Source organism: Nannospalax galili, unplaced genomic scaffold (assembly GCF_000622305.1).
Source record: "Nannospalax galili isolate Female #2095 unplaced genomic scaffold, S.galili_v1.0 scaffold1437, whole genome shotgun sequence".
NCBI lineage: Eukaryota > Metazoa > Chordata > Mammalia > Rodentia > Spalacidae > Nannospalax > Nannospalax galili.
In genome coordinates this window covers 1828765-1850219 of record NW_008341050.1, presented here as the reverse complement: position 1 = coordinate 1850219, position 21455 = coordinate 1828765, and the positions used below count along the sequence as shown (strand labels likewise).

General features: G+C 47.8%; 1 protein-coding gene across 1 annotated transcript in view; it reads right to left on the bottom strand.

Annotated features, from left to right (window-relative positions):
* Psap (prosaposin) overlaps window positions 1-18118 on the bottom strand; it is a 32721-nt gene extending 14603 nt beyond the window's left edge. Inside the window, exons 1-2 of the mRNA XM_008836643.3 lie at window positions 17962-18118; window positions 235-368 (exon numbers count right to left, since the gene is read on the bottom strand). Of these exons, the coding sequence (XP_008834865.1) occupies window positions 235-368; window positions 17962-18001 (174 nt within the window). The 5' untranslated portion in view covers window positions 18002-18118. The remainder of the gene's footprint in view (window positions 1-234; window positions 369-17961) is intronic.
* Between the last annotated feature and the right edge of the window lie 3337 nt (window positions 18119-21455).

The following is a 21455-nucleotide window of genomic DNA, read 5'->3' as shown; positions in this document are numbered from 1 at the left end:
ACGGAGTGCAGAGCACACACAGTGGCAGGAATGGAGGCCCTCCCCCCCTTAACTGCCACCAGACGACCAGGCGGCCTATGGACCTTCCCTCTCTGAACCTCCATTTTTTAGGTGAACTGGGCACACCAACAGCCCTGCCTGCCCTGTTGCCAGTGTTCCCAAATGGAGCAAAGAAAGACAGGAGAAAGTGCTCCATACAGTGGAGGTTGCAGAGGGCGCAGGGCTGGCACTCACCGCGGTGGGCTTGCTCCAGACAAACTGCTGGCAATGCTTCAGTGCCCCACACTCCACCGCCGTCTTCAAGTTACTGCACAGCACCGCTGAGCCCCCGGCACATTTTTGCAGGTCTGGGACAGGGCCAGTCAGAGCTGAAAGGAGAATCAGTGTGAGGAGCACTTTAACATGCCAGGTACGTAAAACCTCAGGACTAACACTAGTCCTGACCTGTTAGCTGAGTGGTCCCTCACCAGGCCATGACAACACACAGCATCACAGGTTGGTTAGCCATGATGGAAAGCCAGGGCTGTCCCCAATCATAGGACCAAAGAGGACATGTCCAACTACTGACTACTGACCTTCTTATTTTTTAATTTTGAGACAGGTTCTCCCTTTAGCCCTACATGGCCTGAACTCACTATGTAGCCCTGGCTGGCTTCAATCTCAGAGAGATCTGTCTGCCTCTGCCTCCCCAAGTACTGGGACTAAAGGTGTGTGCCACCATGCCCAGAGTCAACTATTGAATTGTTAAAATATTACAACAATCTTAGCGCTCAAGAGGCTGAGGGAGGAGAATGATGGGTTTGAAGCCAGGCTGGCTACGTAGTCAGTCAGGCAGATTCCATCAGACTACAGAGAAAGATGGGACAGCTTGAGGACTAAGCGCCATAGGGGGCTGAACCAACTGTGGATGAAAAGAGGAAATACTGGGCCCAAGTTGGAGACGAAAACCCCAGTCGCTCACTCAGTCTTGCTGCTTCACCTTGGAAGCCCAGTGAGACACATGCCTGCTTGCAGAAGCATCCCCCAACCCCACGGCACAGAACCTCGCAGGTTCTTCCTCCAGAGACTAAGGAAAGGAGATGTTCCATTACTGTGACCATAGCTCCACATGCAGACTGAGGTCCCCCAAACAGCTCAAGCCAGGTCATCTGCCAGTGGCCTACACCGCTTCAGACATCCCCACACAAACCATGACTCTGCTTCCTGTGGTTTGGCCCTCCCTGCCCCCTCCAAGCCAAATCACAAACACATCCAGTTAACCAACCTCCACTGCCCAGACGCTGTTGACCTGGACTCTGGTTTCTGTGGGAAAACAGATTCAAAACTACACCACTCTACCTGATGGTGCCAGAAGTTGATTAAGCTACAATGCAGACAAGCTGGGCTGGAGCCAAGTACAGGAGGTGACAGGGTGAGTCACAGGATTAAGAACTCTTAGGAGTGTGGGGTAGGACACCTCACAACTGGAGCTCCAAGACCTGCCGGCTCCCCATTAAGCCTTCCCATGAAAGAACTCATGAAAGGCACTCAGCAAGTTATACCACCTGAAGCCTACCCAGAGCTGCAGATCAGCCTGAGATAGAGGGGAAACAACATCCAAAACAAACAATACAGCTTGGCTGGTAGCAAAGGACAGCACAGTGGCTACACACAGGGAGTCAGTGGGCAGGCTCAGGCACCAGCAGACTAGGGCCCAAGGCAGCTGGAGTAGCAGGCCACCATTCCTGATGCTGGAGTAAAGCTCTGTCCTGGCTGTTTTCCCCAACCATCTATCTTCCTTAGGAATTTGCTATACCTGACAAAATTCTACCAAGTTTCTGGAAACAGCAAGCCCAAGCCACAAGCAGACTGGTTGTTCCCTCCCTCTAGGAACTTGACACAAAACCATGCTCAATCACAACTGTGCTGTTTGTTTTAGCCAGGTTGACTCTAGTCTGAAAATAACACAGGGCAGCACCCTTTACCTGACACAGGCCCAGATAACAGACTTACTGTCTGGTTAATTCCTATGAGTACCATCCGATGACTGTCCCTAAGTCAGGGGTTCATCCTGTGGGCAGCACCACAGCAGTGACTAGGGACTTCTGAGAGAGCACAGGGCAAGCAGGTTCACATCTGCATCTAACCACAAAGCCTTACGTTGCAGAAGCAAAAAAGACCGAAATGTAGAGGGCAGAGCACCTTACTGGAGTTGGATCCCTAGAATCCACATAGTGGATGGAGAGAAATCAATCCCTGAAAGTTGTCCTCTGACCTCCACATGCTCAGCATGACACGCGTGTGCACACACACTAAATAAATGGTAAAAAACTGCATCTTAGTAAGGTCCAAGGCCTGAGTCCAAGCATGACCTGGGAGCAACAATTTAACAGAAAGCTAACAGAAAACATCCAGGACATTCTGAAAAGCAAAGAAAATGAAATAAATAGGGTTCAGGGAAGTGGACCGTGGGCTGAAAGAACACGGCACAGCAAGACTGCATAGCGAGAGGATGGGTGGGCTGGAGGCAGCTGGTTCCAGCCCCTTTCAGATGACCACCTCCATCATGAAGCTGAACAGCTGCTTGATCTGCAGACCTGCTAAGCCCATCTGCTATGTAATGAGGCTATTAACATTCCCTGGGAAGTGTCACAAGACCCTCTTCCCTCAGATTCCAATCACAACTCCATCCTGCCCCAGCTACAGATAATCAAGTATTTATGAGGGGTGGGACCTTTAGTGGTACAGCGGCCTGTAAGCCATGTGACAAGTACCCCAAAATAAATTCACTTATTCACCAAGCTGGACTCGATGGGATCTTTCTATGGTCGACTGTCAGCTACTTCCCCATTTGGAGCCAATAGATGTGTCTTGTACAGCTCTGTAGGAAAATCAGTGTGTGAAGGCAGGCCACCAGAAACAGAAAGGTAGAGATTAGGAGAGGCAGGGCCATGCCGCCCTTTCACGGAGTCCCTGAGGAAACTAAAGAGTGCTTCAGAGACTGGTATAGTGGCTTTCAAAGAGTTCAGGGACCTATTCTGCCTATAGCAAGGGAGCAAGTGGAACTGTTGAACGTGTTTCTAGGCCCCAGAGCACTGAGCAACAAAAGCAGACCCTGTCAAGACAAGGAGCATCCGCATCCTGAGCACAGCAGCGATGTTCAAAGGGAAGGGGCTGCCTCGTTAGGCCCTGGGGGTCTGTAAGTGGCAAGCTAGACAGGAAGGCCCCCAAGAGCTAAAGTCTTCATTCCCACAAAACAAGGCAGAGGGTGCATGTTTATAGATATCCACTATATAAAAACTACCCAGGGTCTGGAGAGATGGCTCAACAGTTAAGAGCACTGGCTGTTCTTGCAGAAGACCCGGGTTCGAATCCCAGCATCCACATGACCGCTAACAACTGTCCCTAACTCCAGTTCCAGGGGATCTGACACCTTCTTCTGGCCTCTGCAGGTACTGCATGACAGAGGTGCACTTGCATATGTGCAGGCAATACACACATAAAAAATAAAACATTTTTTTAAAAAAGATTATCCAAACCACTTTCTGACCAGTTATTTCTCAAAATGTTCCCAACAAAGCTTTAGCTTCTTCTCACCTTCCTACACTCTGTCCCTCAAACCAACATCTTTTTTTAAGGTGGTTAGCTACCTCTAAGAAAGTTCTTAAGACCGTTTGCCTGAGCCCCTGGCAGTTTCCATTAAACGTGTCCTTACAGACGTGAACAGAATGCAGGGCAAGTTCAAGGCCACACAGCTCAGTTCATGGGCCTCGCTCAGGAGCCAGGAGAGACGGGCCTTGCTGAGGTCCAGACTACAAATGTTTTTCTGGGGAGTGTTGGGGACTTGACTTTGCTTTCCCCTTTGGCTTTTTGTGACAGGTCTCCATATGTAACCCAGGCTAGCCTCAAACTCATAGTCCTGCCTCAGTCTCCCTAGCGCTGAGATTAAAGATGTGTTACCCACCACACCTGGCTTCAGCTACCATTTTACTCCAAGACTAAAGATACACAGAAATGTTCTAGTAGGCAATGACAGACAGGTTCTAAATCACTTGACAATGCAGTATATCAAGACAGTAGGCTTCAAAGCCAGGCATGTAGTAGATGCCTGTAATCCCAGCACTCAGGATGCTGAGGAAGGACTGCTGTGAGTTCGAGGTCAGCATGGGCTACATAGTAAGTTCAAACCCAGCAAAATCTTGTCTCAAAAGCATAAAACCAAAAATAAACACCCCAAAGCTAGGTATAGATACAGATCAATGACAGAACGCTTGCCCAACACATGAGGGGCCCAGGTTCAATTCCCAGTACTATCAAAAATAATAAAACAAAGCTGGCATCAATGGAATTGTACAGGATTAAGAATGGCTGCCAGGGGCTGGAGAGATAGCTTAATGGTTAAGACCACTGGTTGCTCTTACAGAAGACCCAGATAGATTCCTAGCACCCACATGGTAGCTAACAATTGTTAACTCCAGTTCCAGGGGATCTTCTGGCCTCTGAGGGCCCTCCATGACACGGGTTCATTAACACAGCAGTCAATATAATCATACACATAAAACAAAATTTTTAATTTTTGTTTTTAAATAACTGCTGCCCAGCACTGGGCTTGAGGTTCAGATGCTAGACTCAAAACACTCCCAGAGAGCTAAACTCAATCCATGGGACCCACATGGTGGGTAGCAGGAATTAACCCCCACTACACCGCTACATGGACACTGGTGCCTGTGTCCATGCAAATACATAGATAAACTTTAAAAAAAATCTTCCAGAAGTCAGGTGTCATGATGCACACCTGTAGTCCCAGACCTGGGGGCTGAAGTAGGAGGAATGTGAAGTTCAAGCCAGCCTGAGGTAATCTGCATGATCCTGTCTCAAAAGCAAATGATCCAGATACAGTAGTGCACACCTGTAATTCCAGCACTCGGGAGGCAGAAGCAGGCAGATCTCTGAGTTTGAGGGCAGCCTGGTTCACACAGGACATTCCTGGCCTGATGGGGCTACAGGAAGACCCTGTCTCAAACAAACAAACAAACAAAAAAAAAAAACACAAAACTGACTGACAAAATGGCTCAGCACCTAAAAGGCACAGGCCAGGCCATCAAGCCTGACTACGCAAGATCAATCGCTGGGACCCAAAAAGTAGAAAAAGAATGGACTCCTGCAACTTGACCTCTGACCTCCACCATGGCACCTGTGCACATGCACACAAATAAAATGAAAACATAGGCTGGGAGGTGAGCTTGCTCACAGAGCTGTGTGTGACTCCTGTGACTCCTTACAAGATTTAAAGCTTCAGACTAAGATGTCTAAGGTACATTACCAGCACTGAGCAATGATTAACAGACATACGAGCTGCCTCCCAGTCTGGCTCTGCCACTTCCTAGCCAAACAGCAAGCTACTGTCCTGAGCTTGTTTGTGCCATCTGTAAAAACAGGATGAAGCCACTGATGTCAGGGCCTTGTGGAAAATTAAGATGATCTAATCACACAAAAACACTTCCAACTGCCAAAGCTCACCACCACCTCGCCACTCCCACACCTTCACCTCCTCGGGGAACTGTAAATGCCTCTCCTCTTCCAGCCCCACTGTGGGGCTGGCCTTGAGATTGTTGAGATAGTGCTTGCTCCTAATCATGTGCCCTGGAGACCTCAAGGGGTCTGTCTACACATGGGGCTATTACTAGTACCTGCTCCAGGGAATCTAGAAGCTTGTGAAACACACTGCCACACCATACTACAGTAAATGCCACTGTCATCCACAGCCACACAGAACAGAGGTTCACACCAGCTGGATGGACATTTCATCAGGAGGTAGAAGCTCAAAGAGCTGGACAGCCAAAGGCAGCAGCCTCAGAGGCGGTCAGCTGCCCAAGACCCAAGGGTCACTAGAGGGGAATGTACCCAGGACACCCTTTCAGGAGCCCACAGAACAGATCCTTTGTCTCTAGGAGCCATACAAGTTCCCCACAGGCAAGAAGGAGGGGACACAGCAAGGAACAAAAGTTGCAGGTGCAGATCATTGTGTCTAGCTATGGCCGACTACCCGGACTGTCCTTGTTCAGAACATACCTGGAACCCATCTTATTTACTGTGTGTGCTCATGTCACACGTACTCACGCATGCAGGTGTGTACAGTCAAGATCAACCTCGAGAGTCATTCCTCCAGAGCTATTTACCTTGTTTTCTTGCAACAGGGTCCCTCACTGGGACCTGGAGTTTGCATATTAAGATTTTATACAACAGCTGGCAAGTGAGCCCCATATATCCATCTATCTCTGCCTCCCTAGTTAGTGCTGGGAATACAGGTACAGTACCGTGCCTGGCATATTTTACATGGGTTCTAGGGAGCGAATTCAGGGCCTCAGGCTTGTGCAGCAACCACTTTACCAATGAGCCATTACCCCTGTCCAGGAACCCATCTTTTACAAGTACTTCCCAGGCCTTCCAGAAAAATGTCCCCTACCATATGCTAATCCTGGACAACTTGCCCATGCCAACCAGATGCAAAAATATGAAATGTTTCTGAGGAACTCTGTGAAGATGAATGAGAAGACACGGAGAATCTCTGATGCCCAGGAAGCTCTGGGTGACCTATGTATAAATGTAAGCAAACCCAACGGGGGTGGGGGTGGGGTGGAGGTGTTCATGTTCTGCTGTGTATGTTTCAGTATAAATTCAATTTTTCCTCGAGTTAACCTTTAAAATCAGAATAAGCCTTACAACCTGTTAGAGTAAGCACTAACTGCCCAATTTGGAAGACCACAACCTGCTCCCCTGCATCCTTCTCCCTTCTCTCATACAACTACAGTCATGGATGTTTAGCTTAGCACAGATACCAGAATGTAAGACTACATTTCCCAGGCTCCTTTGCAAAAGGGTCTGTTAATAAGAAGTCATTACACCTTTTTTGAAACATAGATGCAATAGCTGGAATCTCACTGGCCATCTTGGACCATGAAGAAAAAGGCTAAACCTCAAGGTCGCAGAACATGAAGTTGTCAGGGCCTCCACTTGGGAGTTCCACTGGAGAAGGTCCGCAGCTCATTGGCCTAGCCCCCGAGCTCCCTGACCAGGAACTGTCCTATCAAACTTAAACGGTTATCACTCTAGGTCTGTACTTTGTGGTCAAACCTAAACCCAATTAATACGCATGCTTAATCAACCACTTTGTTCACCAGAATGTCTCCAAACAAATCTTTATTAGGGCTGATTGACAGCACTGACAAGCCCAGATACAATGTGACTTCCAAAATTTTCAAAACCCTTACAATGAAGGAGACCACCCTTCCCACAATGCATACCCTTCCTTCTATTTGTTCAATCGGCTTAACTGTTTGAATATACATGTGCCTTTTAAAAATTTTATGTGATCTGTACTAAATACTGTTTTGCATTTAGCTTCCAAAAGAACAGAAAACTCATGCAGCCTCCCTGATCATACATTCCATGGCTTACTGCATCTGCTGCCGCAGTAATGTCACCATGGCAACAGGCAGGTTGCTAGGAAACAGAGGCTAAACCCCAGGAGAGGCAATGTTACCCTTGGTCCCCTGCTTTCAGATACTTCTCAAAGGAATCGATACACTGCCATGTAATTCTCTCCACAAAGATGCTTTTGCTGGCAAACAGTATCTGTCTGCCCCTTCCAGAACCCTGAATTCCTAAAACATTCTGCCCAGCAGAATAAAAACACTGCTCCTGGGGGCTGGAGAGATGGCTCAACGGTTAAGAACACTGAATGTTCTTAAGACCTAGGTTCGAATCCCAGCACCCAGATGGCAGCTGACAACTGTCTGTAACTCCAGTTCCAGGGGATCTGACCGCCTCTTCTCTCCTCCTCAGGCACTGCATGACACAGGTGCACTTACCTACATGCAGGCAATACACAAATACACATAAATTAAAAAAATAAAAAACATGCTCCATGGCTGGGCGTGGTGGTGCGTGCCTCTAATCCCAGCACTCAGGAGGCAGAGGCAGATGAATTCAGGGCCAGCCTGGTCTACATAGCTGGGACTACAGGGAGACCCTATCTCAAAAAGACCAAAAAAAAAAAAAAAACAAGTAAAACAAAGGTTCTTTCTACCCTGCTGTTCCACTTCTCACTTTGCTCACAAACCAAACCATCCAGGGCAAGAAAGCTGGTCTAAATAGCAAGTTAGAGGGCAGCTGGGGCTACAGGGAGATCCTGTCTTAAAAAAAAAACAAAAAAAAAACTAGCCCTTCCAAAGTTCTTCCTCCAAAGGGCCACAACAGGTAATGACCAGAGACGAACTTACATACTCTTAGACAAATTATGCTATGCCCTAGTCATGAGAGTGCCCAAGACAGTCCAGGCTCCAGACAGGTGAGAAGGTAAAGGCAGGAGCACAGTGTAGTTCTAGATCCTTGGCACAGTTCTGGAGTCTCAAGGTTCATGGCAATCAATACTCCACTGCTGGCTCAGAATGCTGTAGTACAAAGACTCAGTCAGTCCCATCCACCAGCACTGGCTGTGCAGGCCCACTGCTGGGAAGATCTGCCAGGCACACCCTGCTAAAGGAGATGCAGGGTTCTGAACTTGACTCACATGACTGCTCAAGCCAAAATGTTTCAGTCACAAGTGTGTCTACTACAAATGTCACTTTGGGTTTCCTTTGGTTAACATTTACTAGGAATGTGGCCCTTGTTTGAAAACAAAAACCTACCATTTTCCAGCCTTGGCTGAGTTAAGGCAGGCTGCTGGAAGGCCCAGCATTCTGATAGGTCGCACTTATCTCCCAGAGCTGCTCAGAGGCATAAAGCAACTTGCTGGGTAGAAAGCACTGAATAGAAAGCACTTATCCAGCTGGATACCTGCAGGTCCTGCCCAAACACGCCAGCTGTTCTCAAGATGAAGTCAAAAACTAAGACCCCAGAGACCACTGGGAGGTGTCCCTACAAAGTCCTCAGAATACCAGCTGCCTTTCACTCTCAAAAACAAATAGTGGAGGTTTCCAGAGCCTATACCACACAGCACAACAGACTGAACACAAAAACAGCTGTATGTTAAAACACCAGTAGACAGGTGTAAGACTAGAGGGAAAAAACAGCTGAGGGTGCAGCCTAGCAGTAAAGCACTTGTCCGGCATGCACAGGTCCTGGGTTCCATGCCAGTACATACACACCCACACACACACACCACACTGCAAAATGCAAAACAAACCATTCTTCTTACCGATTATGCTGATACTTAGGGAAACATGCATTGAAAATATAATTTGATCTACCACACCCCCAGCATTCATCAGTATCCCTGAACATTCCACTTTTACTTGTGTTGTGTGATAAATATTGATACCAACAAACCACAGGAGCAAAAGTTCTCTGGAGTCTGTATGTAAAGGGATCCTAAGGGCAGAGCTTTTCTCCACTTCCTGAGAATTCATTTTCTTTTTGGTTAGCATGCAAAATGGTAAGTTTCCCTCTGACGCTCAGACACTGCAGTTTGCTCACGACTGCCTCCCAGCACTGCCCTCCCTTAAATCAAAACCTGAGAACCACCAGGCCGAAAGGAGAACCACGGACTTCTGGAACAGCAGGGAAATCACTTCCTCAAATTATAGCTCGGTTCTGTTTTCAGATTCACCTCAAACAGATCCAGAGATGCCTAAGCTACGTGAACAGCTCCCTACCCCCTCCCTGGGGTCCTGCCACGTACAGAATCCTCCCATAGGCAGTAGAGGGACAATCCCTTCAGCCCCAACACAGACCAAGATTGCGAAAGTTAACATTTCACCTAGGCCCAAAGTCACTCTGGACCTATTAAGGTCAGAAAGTAAAATGCTTCCTTTATTCCTGATAAAGCTTTGATGCATCCAACATGAGGTGTCGGTCTGGCTACTCCAGAAGGCTGAGGCAAGACAAACAAAAAGTCAAGGACGCCAATTCAAGGCCAACTTGAACCACTTGGTGAGACCCTGCCTCAAAATAAAAGTTTTTTTAAAAAGGGGTGAGGATGTAGCTCAGTGGTAGAGCAAACGCCTAGCAGGAGTGAAACAGAGACAAAAGACAGACAGGCAGGCCGGGTAAGGTAACAAATGACCATAACCCCAGCACTACAGAAGCTAAGGCAGGAGGACTGTCATGAGTTCAAGGCCAGCTATGACTACATAGCAAGACTATCTCAAACAGTCTAATGTGTGAGGCTAAAACCTTAGTTTTATCCCAAGCACAGGAGGTGATAAAAAAAAAATTGGCACTATAGTCTTTAATTACTTTACTTATCCTGCATGTGGAGGTCAGGACAACTTGAAGGAGCCAGTTTCTCCTCCCATGTGGGTCCTAGGGATCGAATCTAGGTCACCAGGCTTGGTGGCAGGCACCTTTAGCCACTGAGCCATCTCACCAGCCCAATTTGATACTATTAAAATTCAGTTTCACGTACACTGACCTGCCAACACTTCCTGAGTCACCATCTACTGGTCATATCCCATACTGCCATTCGTCGATGCTGAGCACCTACCCCACGCCAAGCACTGTTGGATAAATGCAGACACAATGTGGCCTAAACAGTAACGCAAGAATGCTGGGCCTTCCAGTAGCCTGCCTTAAGAGAGCCTGGCCCAGAAGAGAGATAGGGTGGGGTGAAGGGCTAGTTCAGGCAGAGCAGTGGGAACTTGGGAAGACCACATCCAAGCAGACCTGAAGGGACAGGGGAGGCTATCTGGGGCATCTTCCAGGAAGGCGTGGAAAGTGCAAAGGCTCCAAGTACCCAGGTACAAGGCTATGTCCACGTTCTTAAAAAAAAAATTTAATTTCATTATGTGTGTGGTATGTGTGTCTGTGTATGTACCATGGCACATGTATGGCAGTCAGAGGACAACTTGAAGGACACAGGTCTCTCCTCCCACCTGGTGGGTACTAGGGATCAAACTCAGTTTTGGCAGTAAGCACCTTTACCCCAAGGCACTTTGCTGGCCCCACATGACCGCTTTTAAACCTCTAGGAAACATAACCACACAGGGCATATCAGATAGAAATAAGGAACAGAAAATGAGATTACAGGGGAAATTGGTAAAACTGCAGTCTGGTTAGTTTGCAGTCTGGTTAATAAGTCAGTGTCTGCTGGTCTCGGTCTCTGTCCCTCTGTCCCTCTGTCCCTTTTCCACCGCCCCCCCAACATAATTACAGGAAGAGATGCCTCTAGGCAGAGTCAATGGGCCAACAGGAATTAATAAAAGAGGAAAGGGGAGGAAGAACAGACACAGTGTGAGAGTCTAGGCTGGAGATGGCAGAGGGGAGACCTACCTTCCCTTATTTAGTCTTTGATCAGTTCTCTGAACAGTTCGCCTCCTCTGCAAATGAGGAAAAACAGGACAGGGGCTTGAACACACTTATTAGCCCAGGCCCCAGAGTGAGTGACAACAGATCAACCCAAATATTGATCCAGTGGGCTCCTGTGAGGCTGGGATGTTAAAGGCTGACCCGGCCTGGTTCGCTCCCCTGGGTCTGATTTCCCAGTCCCCACTCTCCACCCCCTTGTTCCCGGCTAACTATCCTGGTTGTTTTCCTGCCCTGGTATTGAGGACCAGCACATACATTTTTAATGTCAATTTAAATTTGTTAATTTACCGCATCCTTTGAAATGAAAGATGCCAAGGAAATGCCAAACAAGGGCAGAGGGTGGCAGTGTCTACGCTGGTGGAACAGGGCACTGGCAACACTGTACTGTTTATCAATGACACAACAACACAGCACGTCATTATGCCCCTTTACGTTAATTCGTTAAATCCTCAGAGCAACCCAATGGCAAGTAACAAGTACTGTCATTTGGCCTATGAATTCAGAAATTAAAAGATGAAGCAACTCCCCCAAGGCCATACAGTTAATGTTGGCAATGAGATGTTGACTTCTGCTCACAGTATTATCCCAGTCAGGTGTGGTTGGTTGGTCATTCATGCTTGTAAACCCATCATCAGAGAGGCAGAGGCAGGAGGGCTGAGTGACTGCAAGAAGTTCATAAAACAAAACCTTATCTCAAAAAACTAGACTCTGGCCTTTCCAACCTGGGCCCGGCAGAATGGCTCCCGCAAAGAAGGGTGGCGAGAAGGGGGGGCCTTTCCGCCATCAAGGAGGTGGTGATCTGGGAATACACCATCAACATTCACAAGTGCATCCATGGAGTAGGCTTCAAGAAACCTGCCCCCCGCCCACACTCAAAGAAATCCGGAAAATCGCCAGCAAGGAGAGGGTAACTCCATTGATACCAGGTTCAACAAGGCTGTCTGGGCCAAAGGAATAAGGAATGTTCCACATCGTGTCCGTTTGTCCAGAAATATAATGAGGATGAGGATTCGCCAAACTGTAGACCTCAGTAACCTACATCCCTGTTACCATTCAAAATTCTAATGTGGATGAGAACTACTAACTGCTGAGACTCGAAAGTTATAAAACTGCAAAAACAAAAAAAACCTAGACTCTGAGATTATGTTCTGGACTTGACTGAATTTTTTTAAATGAATAAAGTAACTAGTAATCTTGCAACAGGCAAATTCTTCAAAGCAGACACAATACTTGACAATTTTAAAATGGTGTTTAAATTGAGGAGAGCTGGGGGAATCTAACTCGATGATACAGAGTCCTTGCCTAGCAAGCACCAAATCCCCAGTTCAATCCTGATCACAACTTGGGGCATGCACCCATAACCCAAAACAGGGCAGTCAAGAGCAACAAGATCTTCAGTTCAAGGCTATCCTAGGGCTACACAGCGAGCAAGACCCTGTCTCAAAAAAACGGGCTGCAGAGATGACTCAGTAGTTAAAAGCACTGGCTGTTTTTGCAGGACTCATATGTAGTTCCCAGCACCCACAGGGAAAAACTGTCCATAACTCCAGTTCCCTAGGCACTGCTTACACAGGTGCACTTACATACATGCAAGGAAAACAAAAAAATTTTTATTTTGAGACAGGGTCTCCCTGTAGTCCCAGCTATCCTGGAACTCACTATATAGACCAGGCTGGCCTTGAACTCACAGAGATCCCCCTGCCTCTGTACACTACCACACCCGGTGAGAAATAAAAATTTTTTAAAAAATACTGAAGATTAAATTTGACCTGGAGGTGTGGCTCAAGGGTAGAGCACATGGGCTTAACATGCACAAAGTCCTGTGCTCAAGGCCTAGAGTAAGCAAAAACAAAACCAAGCAAGCAGGGCTGGGCGTGGTGGCCCATGCCTTTAATCCCAGTATTGGGGCTACAAGCAAGGTCAATCACTAGTGTGCCCTGTTTTTTGTTTTTTTTTTTGTTTTTTTTAAAGGAAAATCCAGAGGCCTGGTAATGGAGCTCAGTACCTTCCTTACCTAGGTTTATGAAATGCATGAAGCCCTGAGTCCAATCCAATAGCGTACACAAAGCCCATAACTTCCTAATGGCAGGATTAGAAAATACCCAGAGATAGAGCTTTAAAAGCCAGCACTTTAGAATTCATGCCAACAGGCAGCTTCTAAAAAATGCCTGGCACTTACCCAAGCAGTGTAGCCCTGGCCTTGGGGGCTTCCCAAGCAAGCTCATGTAGCACTGTCCCCAGCCAGCAACACCCTACATTCCTCTTCCCCATCCATTTTAGCTCTTGCCAGCCTGAACATTCCAGTTTCACACAAGAAAACGGAGGCCTAGAGTTAGAGTCTGAGGCACACATAAGACCCTGAGTTTGAACCATAAAAATCAAACAAGCAAAAATACAGTGCTGAGTTCCCCCCTTCCCTGAGCTAGAAAATGCCATCCAACTCAAATGTAACCCACTTCAACTCTCACAGCAAGTATTCAAAAACACCTGTCAAATATACAAGATTGTAAGGGCTGTGGGGACAGCTCAGTGGTTAAGAATGCTTGCTGCACAAGCTTAGGGACCTGAGTTTGGATCCCCAGCACCCTTGCAAAAAGATGGATATGTGGCCAGTGCTCACTTAGCCCTGTGGGGGTTAGAGACAAAGGGATAGCTGGGACTTGCTGGCTGCCAACCTAGCTCCAGGGAGACCCTGTCTCAAGGGAATAAGACCAAGTGTGATTGAGTAGGCCACCCAACATCCTCTGGCCTCTGCATAGCCCCACCACATACACACACACACAGAAACTTGACAGAGCTGGGCATGGCCATTCATGCCTGTAATTTCAGCACACCAAAGTCTGAACTAGAACTTGGAATTTAAGGTTAGCCTGAGCTATACAGTGGGTTCAAGAGTAGTTTGCCTAGGCTATAGGTAGAAACCTGTGTTTAAAAAAAAAAAAAAAAGCTAGCCAGGTGTGGTAGCGCACGGCCGGCAGATCTCTGTGAGTTCAAGGCCAGCCTGGTCTACATAGTGAGTTCCAGGACAGCTGGGGCTACAGGGAGACCCTGTCTCAAAAAGACCCCCCCCAAAAAAAAGCCAAAAACAAAAGAATTTGCTAAATAGGATTTACCCCACTGAACCTGAGAGTTCTTGCTGACGGGTTAGTCTATAAATTCATGTTTTAAAAAAATCACCCCCACACACGCATACACATTAAATGAAAAGCAACCAGAGGAACAGACATTATATGTTCTAGCAGCTTAGAGAAGATACTATATTCAATCAGTGTGGGTAAACACTACTCAGAGGTTAGCCACAGCCCAGGAGACAGTGGTAACGGCAGCTCAGCTCCACACTACCTCTCTATGCTCAACCCTGACCTACCTGTTCCCACTAGAGCAACCCCCTCAGTTTGCATGTCCAGACCCTAACACTCCCTGACACTGGGGGTCAGCAGAGCTGCTTCCTCAGGACAGGCGAGACAGGGCAGTGAAGGAAGGCAGGGGCTGTAGCTGTAGGCACTGATGCTCTATGCAGCCCCTAGGGCTGGGGACTTGGCTAAACTCACCCTGCCCAGGTCACCAAGCTGACCACTAAGGAGAACATGATGCATGGAAACCTTTTTTTAAAATTCTGTGTGTGTATAGGGCCCAAGATGACCAAGCACCTGTGGTGATCAAAGAACAACCTGCAGAAGCTGGCGCTCTACCTCCACCACGTGGGGCCCACAGGGATTGGGCTGGAACTCTGGTTGTCAGGCCCAGAAGCAAGTGCCTTCACCTGCTGAGCCATCTCACCAGCCTGGCATCGTAGTTTTAAAAAGTATGGGTTGACGGAGCCATGTGGAAGGAGCAAGCGTGCTAAGTAGTCCTGGCTGGGGCCTGGCATCCCCAGTCTATGAGTGAACAGCCTATGATTTGAGTCACTTCTGAGCACCTGTTTTCATTCTTCTTTAAGAGGTCAGAGTGGTGCTTGCTGGATCTGAAGGACTATGCAAGGCAATCTTTTACAAAAGTAAAATCGGCCTTGATAAATTAAAAAAAAAAAATAGATGCTGGGCATGGTGGCACACACCTTTAGTCCCGGCACTCGGGAGGCACAGGCAGGTGGATCTCCGTGAGTTTGAGGCCAGGCTGGTCTACACAGCAAGTTCTAAGCCATCCGGGGGGCTACAGGAAGACCCTGTCTCAAAAGAAAATAGACCAACTGATCTCTAATCCTTTTAGCATGTCACCTTTGGCTCTCTCTCTAGGTGGGAAAAAACAGGAAAACTGGGTGGGCAGAAAAGTAGCCCAAACAAGTGTCTCTACCCCAGGTCTTTGTGAAGGATGGAACCTCAGGCCTGACACATGCTAAGTAAACACTCTAGCAGAATTACCCAGAGTTCCAGCCACTGAGGACCCCATACAAACACCAGCCATGAAGTCTCTCCGGGCTGGGTGGCACTCTGAAATCACGGGTCCTAAGAGCCTCAGAGGTACACACAGGCTGCAGTCACCCCGGGCCTTACTCAGTGCCCACACTTTCAGAAGGCCACAATTCATTAACGCTGGCAAGACAAGCTAGCATTCTTACAATTATCATCATGACCTTGGCATAATGCTACAGGTTTGGAACAATGTTAAGCAAGGCCATTACATCTCACTCCCACTTACCCAAGTGCTCAGGGAGCAGGGGGCCTCAATTAACCAGATTCTGGCCAAATGCACTGCCATGTGTATTAGAAACAGATTTTATAACACCAAAGAAACAATTAAGGGCTGGGCTGTGGGTAGGGCCTACCATGTATTAGCCCTCAAGTTCAATGCCCCACACTGGAGAAAAACAAGTGCTTTCGGTGATGTGGATGAATCAGAACTCATGAGGGATGACTCAGTGCCAACAGGATCAATTGTGGGGTTTTTCCCCCTTTTTCTTACAACAAGGTCTGATACATAGCCCTGACTAGGCTAGCCTTGAACTTTCTATGTAGCCCAAGATCGCCTTAAGCTCAAGACCTTCCTGCCTCCACCTCTCAAGTGCAAATATTACAGGTGTTCACTATCCTACCTGATCAAAAATGCTCTTTTTAAATTACGTGCCTGGAATACAAGCACTTGGCTGAGAATCAGGCCTGGTGGTGCACACCTTTAATCCCAGCAGTTGGGAAGCAGAGGCAGGAAGCGCTCTGTGAGTTCCAGGCCAGCTGGGGCTACAGGGAGACCATTTCAAAAAGACCAAAAAAACAAGTGGAGGTGGAGGCCAGAAGATCACAAGTTTGTAGCCATTTTCAGTTACATAGTGAATTCAAGACCAGCCTGGGCTACAAGACACCCTTTCTCAAGGAAAAAGTTTGGCTACTTTCTTAGATCTTGTCTTAGAAGATGTGGGGGGGGGGTGGGGGGGGGGGAGTTTCCTGGCCAGGCATGATTGCCTTTAGTCACTTCATGGGAGGCAGAGGCAGCCAGGTCTCTGAGCTCTGGGCCAGTCTGGTCTACATAGTTCCAGGTCAGCCGCACTACAGGGAAACACTGTCTCAAAAAGACCAAAAAGGAAGGGGGTTATTTCTTAAACTGTGTATTTGCTTAAAAAGGAGATTAGATTTACTGCTTTTGGTGGACCACCACCTGAAAATACAGACGGGAATCTACCTAAAGAGATTAAAAATCTGACTCCACACCAAGCCCTAATAGATTTGGGGCAATTAACCTCATCCCAGTCTCCTCACTGTGATCGCTTAAATGAGGTTAAAATACTAAATAAGGCGTGGGAGCGGGGGCCAGGTCATGTGACACAGGAGGCCTCTCCTAGAATCTAGGCATCACAGCAAGGCCCCCAGCGCTGCCTTCATAACCTGCAGTGATTTTAACCATCCTCGGTATCATTTTAGGGGAATAAATAGAAACACAACCTCTGTGCATAGCTCCCACATTTGCTCCCAAATAAAGGCTGGCCAATGACTTTGCAAGACGTTTCCAACAGGTGAAATAAGGACTCCATTGCAAAATAATGGTAACAAAAAGATATACAAATAAATAAATTTTTAAAGAAGCCGGGCATAGTGGCGCAAGCCTTTAGTCCCAGCACTCGGGAGGCAGAGGTAGGTGGATTTCTGTGAATTCAAGGCCAGCCTGGTCTACATAGTGAGTTCCAGGCCAGCTGGGGCTACTGAGAGACCCTGTCTCAAGAAAAAAAAAAAAAAAAAAAAAAGAAAAGAAAATCACCTTCAAGATGTACACTCCGGAGTGCGTACACATGAAAGGACAACACGTAAGGCTTCCTGCAACTTCCACACGGGTGCACCCTCAGCCAAGAGCCAGCCAGGCCTGCAGGATGGGGCTCCAGGCCATGTCGATCACGTGTGCCCAACACAAGGACAACCCAACCGGACAGCCTAGAGGCCCATCCCCACCCACCCCAGTGGGGAAGGCAGCCGGGGAGGCCTGGGGGAAGCCGGTCCGCAACTGCGGGCACACACTGGGGTCCCCCGGGAACGCCCCACCTCCCTCGCCCGCCCAGTCGTCCCCACTCGGGTTTTTCGGGTTGTCAAGAGCTGGTTCCGCAGGCACCACCTGGGCCTGCGCCTGCGCAGTGCTCACCAAACCCGCCGCGAGAGTGGAAGCAGAAGCCCGAGGCCCGCGCTGCCGCATTCTCGGGGGCCGAGGGGACTGTGCGGGGTTCCCCTTCCGAGATCCAGGACCCCCGAGACTCACCTGCGCCCAGGAGGCTGGCCAGGAGCACAAGAGAGTACATGGCGCCGCTGGACTCTGCAGGCTGCAATGCAGGCCGTCAGCTGATCGCGGCGGATATAAATCTGCCCCCCGCCCCGACGCCGCGGCCAGTGCGCAGGCGCCGGCCCTGCCCCGCTCCACCGGGTGCAGCCTGACTCAGCGCCTTGTGCGCGCCGCCGGGGACGGGGGGCTGGGAGGTGGCCTGGCGGGAGAAGGCAGGGACTAGGTGTGAAAGAAAAGCCCTATCCCGTGACCAGATCAAGGTCAGGGATTATAGCCTGAGTATAGCGTGTGTTCCTCCTTTTACCGCGGCCTCCCCTATACCAGGCAGTGAACTGCATCTGGAGCCCCTGGCATCCCTTGTTCTTTTTCGGTCTTTTTGAGACAGGGTCTCCCTGTAGCCCCAGATGGCCTGGAAGACCAGGCTGGCCCCGATCTCACAGAGATCCACCAGCCTCTGCCTCCCAAGTGCTGGGATTAAAGGCATACACGGTACTGCGCCCCTAATTTACCTAATATATATTTAAGTCTCTCACTTTTTTTTCTTTTTTTTTTTTTTTTTTTTTTTTTTTTTTGTTTTGTGTTGGGTTTTTTGGTTGGTTTTTGGTTTTTGGCTGGGGGGGTTGCCTTTGAAGGTCAACTTTTGTTTTCAAGACTGGGTGTCACGTTTTGCTTGTTGCCCAGGTGGGTCTGGAACTCACAACCTTATGCCTCAGTCTCCCGTAGGAATGTTTTAGGATTTGGTTTTGTTTGTGGTACTGGGTATCAAACCCAAAGCCCTGCTACTGATACTGCAGGCCTTTAATCCTAGCACTAGGGAGGCAAAGGCAGTTGGATCTCTGTGAGTTCCAGGCCAGGTGGGGCTACAGGAAGATACTGTCTCAAAAAGACCAAAATATTAACACTTTTTGTAAAAGATGAGTATCACTAATTGGCCCAGGCAGGCCCTGAACTCATGATCCTCCTGCCTTAGTCTCCCAAGTATAATGATGGGTTTTGTTTTGTTCATTTTTCTGAAACATTTATTTCTTTATTTTGTGTATGAGTGTATTGCCTACATGTATGTAATTGTTTCAGAGGCATCTGAGTCTGTATCTTCCAATTTGCAGACCCTAAGATCCCAAATAAAGTTTTTTTTGTTGTTTTCTGAGTCGGGATTGATTGACAGATGCAGAATAATAGGCAGTTGGTTAGAATCCTTAGTGTAAGGGCTTAGACAAGTCTGTAACCTGTTGTTCTTGATTCTCATCCGTAAAATAGGATTAGTAATAGTAAGTAGGGGCTAGGGATGCAGCTCAGTTGGTAGAGTGCTTGCCCAGCATGCACAAAGCCCTGGGTTTGATCTTTCTTTGGTTTAGAATGTGCAAGCCAGGAGGATCATGGAGAGTTCCAAGCCAGCCTGGACTCCATAATAAGACCCAGTCAAAAAAAAGATAATTTATGTTTACTAAAATGACCCTAAAAAGCAGCCGTGGTGGCTGGCATCTGCAGTCCCAACATTTGGGAGGTTGAGGCAGGAAGATCTCAAGTTTCAGGGATGCATAGCAAGACTGTCTCAAAAATAAATTTAAATGGAGCTGGCAGATATAACTCAGTTTTACCTAGCATGCGTGAGGCAATGGGTTCAATCCCCAGCACTGCATAAACCAGGCATAGGTGCATACACCTGTAATCCCAGCACTAGGAGGTGGAGACAGGAGGATCAGAAGATCAAGGTCTTGATAGGCCACATATGGAATTCAAGGCCAGGCTTGGCTACATGAGGGGGGAGGGGGAATGGCGTTAATCATGTGTTATTAAATAAAATAAATAATTTTTTAAAAGGGTGGGGGGAGGGGGGAAGAGTGTTGGGGAGGAGGAAAGGGGAATGGTGCTGGAGAGATGGCTCAGCAGTTAAGAGGACTGACTGCTCTTCCAGAGGACCCAGGTTCGATTCCCAGCACCCATTTGGTGGCTAACAGTTCTCTGTAACCCCAATTCCAAGGAATTTGACACCCTCTTCTGGCCTCTACTGGCTTTGCACGACACAGGGACATGGGTACACTTACATATGTGTAGGTATAACACTCATACACAGAAAAATAAAGGGGAAAAAAAGCCCCTAACAAGCAAGCATGATGGCTAACTTCTATAATCCCTAGCACTTGGAAGGCTGAGGTAGGAGGATCTCAAGTTCCAGGCCAACCTGGGCTACATAATAAGACACTATCTCCAAAAGCTGAGAAAGAAAGAAAGAATGCTTTCATTTTAATTTTCTTTTTCATAGAATACCAAAACATATTAATGATTTATCGAGGTTCTCACAATAGGAATTCAAAGTCACATCTCTCCAGGATCACAGTGTATCCTGATTTCTGTCTCTCAGGTATCCAGCTGGTTTCTCAGCTAAGCTGGAGAGACTAGAGGGCTAGAAGGGAAGAGATACCTGGAGAAACCTGGTGTGGTGGGCACCACTGTAATCCTAGCACTCAAGGCAGGGGCTACCCAGGGAGACCCTGGCTCTGAAAAAAAGGAAGGAAAAGATGGGGGGACCCAGAGTGGTGGTGTACACATGTAATCACAGCACTTGGGAGGTGGAGGTTGGAAGATAAGAAGTTCAAGGCCAGCCTCAGCTGAGCAATGAGTTTGAAGCCAACTTGAGCTACACGAGACTGCATTTCAAAAAAATGAAGAAGCCAGGCATGATGACTCAGGCCTATTATACCAGCACTGGGGAAGCTGAGATAGATCACCATGAGTTTCAGGCCAGCCTTGGCTACAAAGTGAATTCCAGGTCAGCCTGAGCTACAGTGAGACCTGCCTCAAAAAAACAAAATGGGGGAGGAAAGGGAAGCTAATGAAATCCAATCCCATCCCTTCCAGAGGATCTGTAGGCAGTTAATGGTTGCTGAAGGAAGGGAGGTTACTTTAATGGTGTAACCACTGGTAAATTACTTACGCTCCCGTAAATAATCCCTTACCCATGCCCCTTTAAGCAACCCTAATGAAACGCATTGGGACACACACACACACACACACACACACATACACACACACACACACACATGTGCACATAGAATGGGGACTAGTTCATAAGGGAAAGGGCATCAACAGGAGTGGGAAGGGAGGAGAGAGTGATGTGAATAAATATCAAAATTACATATGTGAAAATGTCATAAAATGGAACCCATTATTATGTATAATGAATAGATTCTAGTGAGAAACATTTTTTTAAAAGGGTAGGGGGAGTGAGCTAGCCAGTAAAGGTGCTTGTTGCTAAGCCCAACCACCTGAGTTCAATCCCTGGGACCCACATGATGGAAGGAGAACCAACTCCTGCAAGTTGTCCTCTGACCACCACACGCCACACCATGGTGCACACACAAAAAAAGTAATAAATAAATGTAATTTTTTTAAAGGGGGGGTCACTGAGTCACAGGAGAAGGAAACAGAAAGCACAGGCGGAATTTAAGAAGCCAGGTGAATATCACACTTGC